This window comes from Cricetulus griseus, chromosome 7, assembly GCF_003668045.3.
Source record: "Cricetulus griseus strain 17A/GY chromosome 7, alternate assembly CriGri-PICRH-1.0, whole genome shotgun sequence".
Lineage (NCBI taxonomy): Eukaryota > Metazoa > Chordata > Mammalia > Rodentia > Cricetidae > Cricetulus > Cricetulus griseus.
The window spans coordinates 68678166-68691597 of record NC_048600.1 but is presented as its reverse complement, the minus strand read 5'-3'; the positions used below and the strand labels follow the sequence as shown (position 1 = coordinate 68691597).

At 37.9% G+C, this 13432-nt stretch overlaps 1 protein-coding gene across 2 annotated transcripts in view; it reads right to left on the bottom strand.

Moving 5' to 3' along the window:
• The window catches only part of Fnip1 (folliculin interacting protein 1), an 81004-nt gene that overhangs the window by 5838 nt on the left and 61734 nt on the right, over positions 1–13432 (bottom strand). For both annotated transcript variants that reach the window (XM_027427493.2, XM_027427494.2), the window contains 4 exons: positions 12952–13121; positions 10118–11534; positions 8814–8982; positions 3885–4082 (listed from right to left, as the gene is read on the bottom strand). In XM_027427493.2, coding sequence (XP_027283294.1) covers positions 3885–4082; positions 8814–8982; positions 10118–11534; positions 12952–13121 — 1954 coding nt within the window. The remainder of the gene's footprint in view (positions 1–3884; positions 4083–8813; positions 8983–10117; positions 11535–12951; positions 13122–13432) is intronic.

Here is a 13432-nt window from a genome sequence, read left to right as displayed (position 1 = left end):
TGTTTGAAAGGAAAAATGTAAATATCAACTAATAAACACTAAAGTTCTTTCTAATGAAAATGATCTGCTAAAAGTGTCTGATAACAACTTGTTTTATAAGGAGCCAGTGGTAATTAATGACTTTAATCCCAGCACTCAGGAGGCAGAGGCAGGTAGACATCCAAATTGGAGGTCAGCCTGGTCTACAGAGCAAGTTCAAGTTCTAGGACAGCCAGCACTACATGGAAAAACCTTGTCTTGGAAAAACCAAACCAAACCAAAACAAAACCCCAAAACCCAAAACTTGTTTTATTACTGGAAAACACAACTGAATTGATGCAGTGGTTTAATGATTGTGTTGTGGTTATGTATCTCATTCATAATTCTTATTTAGACTAAAACTGCCTTAAGAAAATGTCAGCTGAAGAATATGTATATGTAAAAACAGACAACACAATTTACCTCATTAACTATTATTAAGGTCTGTGTAATAGCTCTGGTTGTCCAGGAACATGCTTTGTAGACTAGGCTGGCCTCAAACTCAAAGAAATCTGCCTGCCTCCCCCAGGTGCTAGGATTAAATTCATGCATGCAACACCAACACCCAGGCTTTTATGGTTTTTGTTTGTTTGTTTGTTTTTCTTCGAGACAGGGTTTCTCTGTGGCTTTGGAGGCTGTCCTGGAACTAGCTCTTGTAGACCAGGCTGGTCTCGAACTCACAGAGATCCGCCTGCCTCTGCCTCCCAAGTGCTAGGATTAAAGGTGTTTGCCACCACCGCCTGGCTAGGCTTTTATGTTTTTTATTTGGAAATGGGGTCTAATGTATACCAGGGTGGTCACAAACTTGCTATAAAGTCCAGGCTGACCTTGAACTTTTGACTCTCCTGTCTCTGCCAGCTAAATGCTGACATTACAGGTACCACCACTCTTGGTTTAAGAGGTGCAGGGGATCAATCCCAGGGCTTTGTGCATGGGAAACAAGCACTCTATCTAGGGTATATTCCCTGCCCCATTACAGAACATTCTAAAATGCACAGTTGAATGACATTAAGAATATCTACAATGTACAACTATAACCACCATCCACTTGAGAATTTTTTTTATCACAAACTCTTTACCCAATAATAACTTCTCCTTTCCTCTTTCCTCCCACTTTCTAATAACTACTACTTTAGAGATAAACTATTAAATTTACAAACTTCTGTGACATAAAATAAGAATGACAAAGTGATTCCGTAAACATAACACCAAAACACAGGCAACAAAAGTTTTAGTTCTTAAATATTATAGGTCTTTCATCCAAGTTGATCTCATTTTTTTTTTACTGCATGAGAAAATATAATAAAACATATTCAAAATTCTAATACCAATGCATCACCTATAACCAAGGGCTAACTTACTCTGCCAAAAAATCTGAATATGTTTTCTCAATATACACTCTGAATAAAACATCAAGTAGTTAAAAACATATATACACAGTTTTCTTCCACTAGGTGGAATTTTAGACAAACAAATCAATTACCAATCTAACCTCCACTCAACTACTTCATAGAAAACTAACTCTACTTCATGTTTCTTTTTTTTTTGTTTGTTTGGTTGGTTTTTTATCTCATTTTTAAATATGGCATAAAATAAGGATTCAAGAACATTTTTTAATGTGCTTTTTGTTGTTAACACTTTTCCTTGTTAAATGTGGTCTTGGCCCTATTACTGAAACTAATCCTATATGAGAAGGTTTAATTCTGGGTTCTTCAATCTATAATGAATGAAGAATGAATCTGTCTATATTCTGGTCTTCATGCTATTACCACCATGTTTCTATTGTAGCAGCACTCTAATTTTTGAAATTAGGAAGTCTGATATCTCTAATTTTGCTGTTGTTTTTTATTTTGTTGGTTTTTTAAAATAGGGCCTCCCACAATGTAGCTCAGATCTGGGAATTACAGGAATGTACTACCGTGCCTGGCTACTTTCCTATCAAAACTACTTTGGCTCTTTGGGCTCCCCTGATGATCTATAATATGACTGGATTAGGAAGGGCTTTTTATTCTTTGTAATAATTTTTGTTGACTTTCTTTTTATTTTATTATATAGCTGTTACTTGCATGTATGTGTGCGCACCATGTGCATGCAGTACCCACAGAGGCCATCAGATTCCTTGGGGCTGGAGTATAGGTGACTATAAGCCATCATGTGGTGACTTAGAGTTGAGCCCAGGTCCACTGGAAGACAAGCCACGGCTCTTAATGGCTAAGCCATCTCTCCAGCCCCAGGTTTTCTATTCTTGAAAAATCTTTCATTAGGATTTTGATAGGGATACTATTCAATTTGTATGTCAGTTTGAGAAGTAATGACAATATTAAGTCATTTGGTTCCAGACAAACACAGGAACAGAGAGGTCAGCTCAGCTCTTCTTCCTCTGGCAGGAATAAGCCTGAGTTGTGCAGTGAGGCAGGTCATTTGTTTCCTATGAGGGGACAGTAGTGGGACATCTGTCTATTGATGTTTAGAGTGATGATTAACTTAAACTGAAGCAAAAGAATCCTAAGTTTTCAATTCACAGACTTGGGTGTTTCCATTATTTATGCCCTCTTCTACCTCATTTCTGTAATTTTTCCAGTTACAACTCCTTTTTTGGTTACATTTCTCTCTAAATTTTTTTACTTTTGTAAGTAGAAATCGTTTCTTTACAACCACCACCACCACCCCCCACCCCACCCCCCCCCCCCCCCCCCCCCCGCTTGGATTTTTTTTTTTTTTAATGGGACAGGACACTCTTGAACTCAGTATGTAGCTGAAGCTGTCCCTGAATCCATCATCCTCTTGTCACTGGTGTGGTCACAATGCCCAGCTCAAAACTGCTTAATTTTTATTTAAGTTTGCTCACAGCTAGGATATTGGACATCTTATTTTTACATTTTTTTCCTGCTTCAAATTCTATCAATTTTTCTCATGAAATACATGTTTTTTAGATCATATCATCTGCAAAATTATATCATCTGCAAATAGAAATAGTCTATCTTACTTTCCAATTCTGAAGTACTTTGTTTCTGTTTTTGCTTAGTTGTTCTGGCTAGGATTTAAGTATTGTGCTGGAGTTAAGGTGGTGAAAGAAGGTTTCTTTATTATTAATCATGGGAGACACTTTCAGTCTTATGACACTGAGCAGTGCTGTTGGGTGTTTATCACACTGATATGAGAATTTCTGAGAACTTTATTTTACAGTTCTCTTACCATGAGAAAGAATGAGCCCTGAAAGTGGGAGAAGGCACCAAGAGGCTGTTACTGTCACAAAGTGGAATTACTTAAAATCCTGATAAGATGATGACATCCTACACAAACCGGGAGTACTGCATGGACATACTTCATGTGATCAAAAAGTCTGGCTGCTGAAATCAGAGTGCACAGATTTAAGTGCATCCCTTTCTTTCTTCGCTCACAGATAGACTCAGTGATAGATCATCTCATATTCCTGAAATGGAGAAATCTATTATCTGGGTACATGCACTACTGGGTTCTAGTGAGGTCTTTTTCTGGATGATGGACAGCTGCTTTCTCACTGTATTCTCACAGGATGGAGACAAAACAATCTCAATCTTTCTTCCTTAGTAGACCTCTAGTAAGTCTCACGTGAACCAACACTCAAGACTTAAACAACCTTAATTAACAATCTAATCTAACCCTCCAAAATATCCCAGCTCTAGATTCTATCTCCACAATGGTTGAAAGTGGAAGAGGATAAACATTCATTGTAATACCTCTTTCAGCAAAGCAGTGCTAAAAGCTAGTAAGAATATTTAGTGTGTACATAGTAAGCCAAGTTCACTTAGCACAGTACTCTTAGCCTAGTTCACTTAGCAAGTTCACTAAGTACTCAGCAAGTATGAGGCCTTGCATATACTTACAAAGTTTGGAGACAAGTTATGTTTATAAAGCTGAAGAGTGGAATGAAGCAGGTTGGAAACAAGACTAGAAACCAACACCTCCTTTCCCAATTTATTATCTGTCACTCGTCTCTGACTGCTAGCGATCTGAACAGTCCATTTGTCCATATCAGCAATTATACAGACAGCTTCTGCTATTGGTTCATCCAACACTGGATGCTGAAAAGAAGAATTCAGTATATGATAAAGTTTTCAAAAGTAATGAAAGTACAAGTAAATTAATTTTAAAAAGTAGAAAAAATATAACTTACAGTATCAGTATTACCAATGAACCCTCGATAGAAAATGGATTAGTAACAAATACATTGAAGTATTTTATAGCTATTATCACACATGCTTTACATTCACTAATAAATCTTTGTATCCTTAAATCTAGAATTTAATGTTCGCAAGACTTTTTGATCAATCACTCACAAACGTGTAACAGACAAGCAGAAAACAGTTCTTAGTTTAGAAAGGTTTCAAAATAAGACAGACTTTTTTCTTTCTTTTTGACAGAAACGTATTTGTACAAATGAGATAATAGTAAAATTCTGTGGTATCAGCCATTAACATGCCTCAGAATCCAGAGTGATCTGATGATGCCATGAAACAATAAATCATTGCCTCTGTATATTATTAACTTTTCTATTTTCCCAGGACATAGTTACATGCTTAAAGTAGAACATGTCCACATGCCTTAACCTGACTTACCAACACACACTGAAAAATGAAAACTATTTCCCTACATTCTAACTCTACTCCCAGCTCTAGATTCTACATGCTAGTATATACCTACTGCTTTTAGATCTACATTTACATGAAAATGGAGGACTGGAAATACTCAAAAATCTGGACTGTGAAAAGTATGAAGGATTTCTTCTATTCTGTGTATCTTTATCCTACTTCATAGCTTTATCACACAGTATTTTTATAATTACAACAGTGAAAAATTGTAATTGACTCTCTTAGTTGACTTTCTACTGCTGTAATAAAAACCAGAACAAAAACTGTTTGGGGAGGAACAGCTTACAGTCATAGTCCATTTTGAAGAAAAGTCTAGAAAGGAAATTGAGACAGCAATTGAAGCAGAAATTATAGATGAGCACTGCTTACTGGCTTGCTAAACCTGCTTTCTTATACAACACAGGACCACATGTCAAGGGGTGATACCACTCACAAGTAGGCTGTGCCTTCCCACATCAATCATTAATCAAGAAAATATATCACTTGCATACATGATAATCTGATGCAAGTAATTCCTTAACTGAGGTTCCTTCTTTCTAGATGATTCTAGCTTGTATCAAGTTGCCAAAAAACAAAACAACCGTAAAAACAAAACAAACAACACTAGTATCTTGACATAAGGCAAAAGGCTGTACTTTTTGACTTCACTCAGGGAAAGTCAAATCCTTTATGTCAAGGATTAAAAATGGCAATTAAGTATTCAGCATACCTATCAGTAACATAGTCCTGCAAGGCTGAATACTTCACTATATTTTATTATTTACATACCTTATGGCCATTTTTTAAAAACAAAAACAAAAACAAAACCTCTGGTCAGAAAGGAGAGCAACAAAATCAAGAGTAAATGGCCTCATTTTATTATTACAATGATTACACAGCTAAGCCAGATATGCTCCTACATGATCCTAAGGTTAGCATCCTCAAGGTCCACCCCTTTACCCAGTTAATGAAGAACCACTCTGAATAATATTCTTTCCTAGACAGTAGACAAGGAAGTTATTAATATTTTTAAAAGAATAAAATAAAAATCTAGTTACAGATTAATCAGGAACTACTGGAGACACAGAAGAGAGAACACTGCAACATGCATAAGAACTGCAGGTTAAGACAGGAGAGGAACATGGATAGCTCCTTAGGAAGAAACATTGTGAGAAAGTTCCAAGTAAATGCATTTGGGTAAATTTTTGAGAAATGACACTGAGAAGTGGGGAAGAAAAGCAGTAAACAAAAAAGCTGGAGAGGATGAGGCAGGCTGGCACATACCTGTTATTTTAAAACTCGAGACTAAGAATTGAAAAATTTAGGTCAGTTTGTGCTATACAGTTATACCGTTTCAAAACAAAAAATCAAAACTAATCAAACCCTCAAACTACCAGCACAACAAAAATGAGTAAACAAACACCATCACCACCACAAGAAGCCAATGACTTAGAAGGTGTTTCCACAGCTGCAAAGGGCATCTACCTACAAAAAACCTATTAATAATCTACCTAATAGTGAAAGACTCAATGGTTTCCTCCTAAGTATCTATTTACAAGAACCTTGTTTCCCATCCAAATACTAATCAGGCCCAACCCTGTTTAGCTTCCAAGATCAGACAAGATCGGGGGTGTTCAGGGTGGTATGGCCCTGGAGGTACACTTGAACGAACTGGTACAGGAGACCACTTCCTGAACATAACACCAGTAGCACAGGCATTGAGATTGACAATCAGTGGGACCTCCTGAAACTGAGAAGCTTCTGTAAGGCAAAGGACAGAGCCAGCAAGGCAAAATGGCAGCCCACAGAATGGAAAAAGATCTACACCAACCCCACATCTGACAAAGGGCTGGTTTCCAAAATATACAATGAACTCAAGAAGCTAGCCACCAAAACACCAAACAATGCAATTAAAAAATGGGGTGCAGAACTAAATAGAGAATTCTCAACAGAGGAATCTAAAATGGCTGAAAGACATATAAGAAAGTACTCAAAATCCTTAGCCATCAGGGAAATGCAACTCAAAACAACTCTGAGATACCATCTTACACTGGTCTCAGGAAAATGGGAATCAGTCTACATTTCTCAGGAAAATGGGAATCAGTCTACCTCAAGATCTAGCAATTCCTCTTTTGGGCATATATCCAAAGAATGCACATTCATATAATAAGGACATATGTTCAACTATGTTCATAGCAGTATTATTTGTAATAGCAAGATCCTGGAAGCAACCTAGATGCCCCTCAACTGAAGAATGGACAGAGAAAATGTGGTACGTTTACAAAATGGAGTACTACTCAGAGGAAAAAAAAACAATGGAATCTTGAAATTCACAGGCAAATGGATAGAACTAGAAGAAACCATTCTGAGTGACGTAACCCAGTCATAAAAAGACAAACTTGGTATGTACTCACTCATACATGGATTTTAGACATAGAGCAAAGGATTACAATCCACACCGCCAGAGGAGCTAGGAAGCAAGGAGGACCCCAAGAGAAGATTGCATGGTCCCTCAAAGAAGGGGAGGTGGACAAGTACCACTGAGCAAATTGGGAGGGGGGAGCAGGAAGGAGGTGGGAAAGGGAGAAGGGGGAATGGAAGGGAGGAGGAAAACAGGAGGACTTTGACAGGGGAGGAATAGAGGAGGGCAAGAAAGGAGATGCCTTGATAGAGGGAGACAGTACAGGTTTGGAGAGAGGTCTGTCACAGGGGAAGTATCAGGGGATCCACGGGGATGAACCCAACTAAGAATCTAGGCAGTGGTGGAGAGGATGCCATTGATGCCCTTCCCCTATAATGAGATTGATGACTACCTTGGTTACCATTCCTATAGCCTTCATCCAGTAGCTGATCGAAGCAGAAACAGGCATCCACAGCTAAACACTGAGCTATACTCCTGGAATCCAGTTTCTGAGAGGGAGGAAGGATAAGCAAAGGAGCCAGGAGTGTGATGGAGAAACCAGCAGAAACAGCTGACCTGACCTAGTGAGAGCATAAAGCTGGGGAATCAGCATTAGACCGAACCAAGCCCTCAGAATGTAGGTGCTAGCTAGGAGGCCAAGACAATCTATAGGACCTCTAACAGTTGTGCCAGTGTATATCCCTAGAGCACAAATGTACTTTGGGAGCCCATTCCCTTTGGAGGGATACTATTGCAGCCCAGATACAGAAAGGAGGACCTGGGCCCTCCCCCAAATGATGTGACTGGAAGGTCCCCCATGGAGAGCCTCACTATCCCTGGGGCGGGGTGGGGGTAGGTTGGGGGAGAGCATGGGAGGGCGAGGGAATGGGGGATGGATATGTAAATAAGAGTGCTTCTAAAATAAAAATAATAAAAAAGTTAAAAAAAAAACCTTGTCAATAATCTACCTAATAGTGAAAGACTCAATGGTTTCCTCCTAGGAATAAGGAGCAAGATAATACCATCTTGTCACTTTTTCTTTCCACTAGACAGATTAGACCCAACATAATCAAGACAGGAATGGAAAATGTAAGACTGTCCACTGATGATATGAATCGTGGGTAAGAACTCTAAGGATTCTATATAAGTAACAAAACTAGTAAGAGCTCAGGAATAAAGGATAAACACAAAAGATCAATTATATTTCTATATATAAGCAATAATCTGACAAGGAAATTAAGAAATACTCTCTTGAGCCAGGCAGTGGTTGTACACACTTTTAATCCCAGATCTTAGGAGGCAGAGGCAGGTGGATCTCTGAGTTTGAGGCCAGCACAGTCTAAAGAGTACATTTCAGGGGACAAACACACACACACACACACACACACACACACACACACACACACACACAACACCCTGTTTCAAAAGACAAAATAAAAAACAAACCAAAACACGTACACACACACACAAAAAAAAAAACCCTGTTTCAAAGGACAAAAATAAAAAAACAAAACAAAACAATAACAAAAGAGAAAAATATTCTTTTAGATACCTAAAATTTTGATGCTATATTTCAAATTTCCATTTGGTAGGTTCCTAGAATTAAATTTTTGTCTTCTTCATGTTGGTAAATACAATGACACAGTTGCTATACATTAAGTGATGAATTCAGAGAACAGTGACTATGTTATATGGTCACAGCTCAGCTAAAACTAAAATACAAGGAATTCTGGGTTGTAATAGAGTTTCCTTTAAATATATTCAGAAACTGTAAGGTATCTCACCTGTACAGCATGAGACAAATCTGATACCAGGCACTGACGAAGCTTCTCATCACTTCCAATTCCTTGAAGAACAAAGTCAGGAACATAAGATGAACAGTAGCCACCCAGCAAGGATCTTCCAAAGTTGGCAATGTTGGGCTGAACAGCACTCACTTCAATTAACTTTGACCTGAAAGAAAGATGACCGAGGAGGGAATTCTAGTTAAATAATAAACATCTTTACCAGTGGCAGAAGATGGGGTGGGGAAGGTTATGAAATCTACTACTCTGTCTTGCCAGTACTCTTGCTTTTTGTAAACTATAAATGAAGTAAAATTAACCTTATATATTGGCTGGCCTAAGCAGTAAAACAGACCACAAAATATTGTTCTCTCCTGGAGGAGGTCTGAAGAACAGCATTACTCTTTTATAGCAGACTTCAAGAGGCTATCCTTTATAAACATTTGTAACACATTTCTAAAACAATGAGATTATGAAAATCACTGTGTAAAACAAAGTAGCTAAAAATATGGTCTGTAACATTCCAAAGCAGGGATTTTCTCTTTGCATACTTAACCTCAAATACATATTTCCTCTATATCTTAGCTAAATTTATTTATTCCCTACTACCTCAAAGATTCTCCCTAAGTGCCAGGCTTGCCATAGGTCCACTTTGGGGTATAAATATGCATAACTCACTTCAAAATGGTTTGAAAACTAACTAGAGACCAATTTGCTATACTTCACATATATATACACATACATATATATGTGTGTGTGTGTATTCCCTCTCTTCCCCCCTCCGAGAGTTTCTCCGAGTTTCTCGGAGCTTGTATAGCTTTGGAGCCTGTCCTAGAACTAGTTCTGTAGACAGGGTGGCCTTGAACTCACAGAAATCTGCCTGTCTTTGCCTCCCAAGTGCTGGGATTAAACACGTATGCCACCACCGCTAGGCTTCACTTATATTTTTTAATGTCTCTCTGATGCCTTCACAAAGGGATGATGTGAGGAAAAGCCTTTAGTTCGCCCTATGAGTAAAAGAGAATCTGACCACCATAATGACATTAAAAATTATTTTATTAATTATTATTTTGCATGTAGGTGCATGAAGTCAGTGGACAATCCTTGGGAGTCAGTTCTCTCTACTGTAGGTTTTGGGATCAAACTCAGATCATCAGGTTTCATAAGACAGGTGCTTTTTATGGCATAGCCATCTTGGAGCCCTAAGCTCTTTTGAAAGTTGTTGTCATTTTCTAGAGACTGGCTAAACAAAAGAAAGTGCATGCTTCAAAAGGGGTTGCGCCAGGTGGAAACTTTGTACTTACCCAGGAAAAGGTATTTCATCTTCCTCTGCCCAGTCTTCCTGTTCCCCTCCACAGTAACTGCCAACTTGTCTCCTTATATCAGGACCCGTGTCTTCACTCTCGCTATCTCCAAGGGCACTATCTGAACTTTCATTTCTTGGAATGTCCCATTCAGTTCCTATAGCATTTTTTTTCTCTGAACTCTCTTTATCCCCATGGGGGACAAGAATAGAGAGGGTATCTCTTTGGTCCTGCTGAGGAAAGCAGGCATTACATGAATCTTGATGAACTGTTTCTATACATTTACAAAATTCACTTTTCTGTTTGTTATTTTTTGCATACAATCTTTTGGGGAACTCTAACATACAGCAATACTCTTTACTATCTGTACTTGTTTTAACAGGAACATCATCAATAGTCCTAGTTTCAATTGAATCATCATTAAAATATTCATCAAACAAGCTCATGCTTTCTGGGTCTGAATGATTCCAACAAGGAAGCTCACAGGACTCTCCAGAAACCATGTTCTGTGTGCCAGATTCTTCAGATTGGTCCTTAGTTATTTTACTTTCTTGATGCTTATCAGTCACCCCTCTGTCTTCCTTCAGTGGTTTGCTGTGATGTCTATTAATCTGATCCACCACAGCCTGACTCCGAAGTTCAGTATCTGAATCAGGTGACATAGAATCTCCAATCAAGAAAGTAACCTTTGTCTGAGTTACCTCACAGGAAAATGCAGTAGGCACAGTCTTATCTGGAGGTTTCTTTTCCACAACTATCCCTGTGGATCTCATCGCTGTGCCTGTGTGATTATCTGAATCTAGCAATTCCTTACTCTGCCAGGACTCTTCTGTTGGCTCCAAGCCTGTGTCTGACAACACACATTTGTCTGCTGGAGCAGATCCTGTACAAACAACTGTCTCTAACTTGGTGTCAAGGCAAGTTCTTAATTTATCTCTGTACTGTTTAATATCAACAGCATTTTCTTCTTGGCAGTCAGGAGGAGAAATCTTTTGGCATTCATCGGCAATTCCCAGCAATTCCTTAGAGTTGTCTTGAGTATCTTCTCTCTCTGGTTGTGACACATTATCTATATTTTGCCCAAGGAGTGGATGACTGCAATATTTACAGTTACAGTTAGGAGTTCTTGTCTCTTCTGACTCTTTAAAAAGCAAGCTGCTTTTGTTTTTATGCATTGTGATTAGCACATACTCTGATTCCTCTATTTCCCCTTTTTCTAAAGTGGTAGTAATCACTGTGCCTGGCATAACAATGGCTTCATCTTCTCCATTTTCTAAAAGATGGGTTTCTTGAAGTTCAGAGCATCTTATGAAGTAAGTAAGAAAATAAAGCAGCCTCTGGACAAGGTCTTGTCGTTTGCCAACTACCACAGTTCTTGCTAACCGTACAGGAGAACCAATAGCGCCATATAAATCTCCTGCAATAAAACAACCAGTTAATAAACACATAGCTACGCAGGCTTTCAATTATGAGAAACATTCGTATACAATTTCAAATTTTACTCTTAAGTTCTTTAAAATATGACTTGCTATTCAAGAAAGTAGGGTAAAAAAGAGCGGTTTTAACCAGGGAGAAAGGTGAATAGAGGGGCTTTTCTAGCTGTGTTCTTGAAAAGCTACTGTGGTTTTAAAACCTCAAAGAGTCAGTTCTCAAAGTCAAACCTACTAAGAATATTCTCTACACTAGAGTCATACAAAGGACCTTTATTTGGTGAAGTCTGTTATAAAGGAGGCCATAGTCAAATGCAGAAAGGAGAAAGCACAATATCTGCTGCAGGCATGAAAGGAAGAGGGACAGTGGTAACATAGAGTACAATAAAAGGAGTCATATCACACATTTTTGTATATGTACTATGGTTCAAAGCAAACCTCTGACCCAAGTGCAAAACAAGAACTCAAAAATGAATACAAATACATCAATATAAATCCATTTTACAAGTTTTTAATATGCCTATTTAAAAACCTCTATTTTCATGTTGTAAAACTTTTTGAAAGGACAAACATGAATCTTAAGTAAATATATGCTGAGAAAGGATTGTGGTAAATGTTCTCTGGCTAATAAACTGGCTCAAATATCAGAGCATCACCATTCCAAAATAATCCTCCCAATCCTCAATAAATATCCAACAAACTGAGACTGCTCTGGCCTGGTGAGTCTATCATGGCAGCTCCCACCTGACTTTCTGAGCTTCATCTTCTTAATGTTACCCTCTTCTCTAAAGCCCTTACCTAAACTTTAGTTTATACACAACAGTTTATACTTTAATGTTCAGAATCCCTAACTGTGCACCACGCTCAGTCTTCTTTATCTCTTCCAGTATAAAGCTTCTCAGCCAAGGGTACTCAACTGTACAAAGATCAAACTCCCCTTTCTAGACTTCCTAGACTATCACTCAGCTTTCATTCCACTCAAATTTATTAACTGTATTACCATTATTGTGAAAATACATGCTGCCTATGGTATTTAGCTGTTAGCCTCTTGAGACTAAGATACAATTATTCATCTATCTTTACATTCCTTTATGCTCTTTTCACAGAGCCCTAGATATAATTATGTACTCAAAAACAAGCACAGAATTTGAAATTGACATCATATATCCATAGTCAGTAATAGTTAAAGCAGCAATTAGTGTGCATCTTCCACTCTACCCACAGTTCTTTAGCTCTAAGGAATGGGAGCAGGCATAAGACAACAGGACAATTTAACAGACATTAAAGGGCAGGTTATCAGAGAGACATTTAGAATAAAACTGACAAAAGAAAGGACTATATTTAGTTTTTGCTTACAAGTAAGTCTTAAGTTTATAAACAATATAAAATGTTCAGACTACATACCAAGTTGTGCCCAAAGAGGGTTATATGGATGAGTTTTTGCCAACATGTCCACACTCTGAGAGGAATGTTTTTCTAAAAATATTTTTATAGGTGGCTGTCCATTTGGCATGACTGTTGGAACCCAGGCAAGATGATTGGTCAAAACTGCAGTAATGAGAGCTGGCAAGAATCTGAAAACAAAATGTATGCTATTGTATTAATACACACTCATGAAACTTTAAAAAAATGTTTTGGTAGAGTAAGCAATGAGGGTGCATATGAATGACATTCATAAAAAAAAAAAAAAAGAGGGGAAAAGAAAAGACACCCACTAGGATGGGAAAAAAAGTTCTCATGTATGTTTCCTTGAAGAGCAATTCAAACATTTAATACTAAAATATTAACAAGGAAATTTTTAGGATTATAATTTTTTAAAAATGCCTTTTACTTAAAACTATGAATCATTTCAAGTATTTAATCTGCCCAGTTCACTAATGAATCA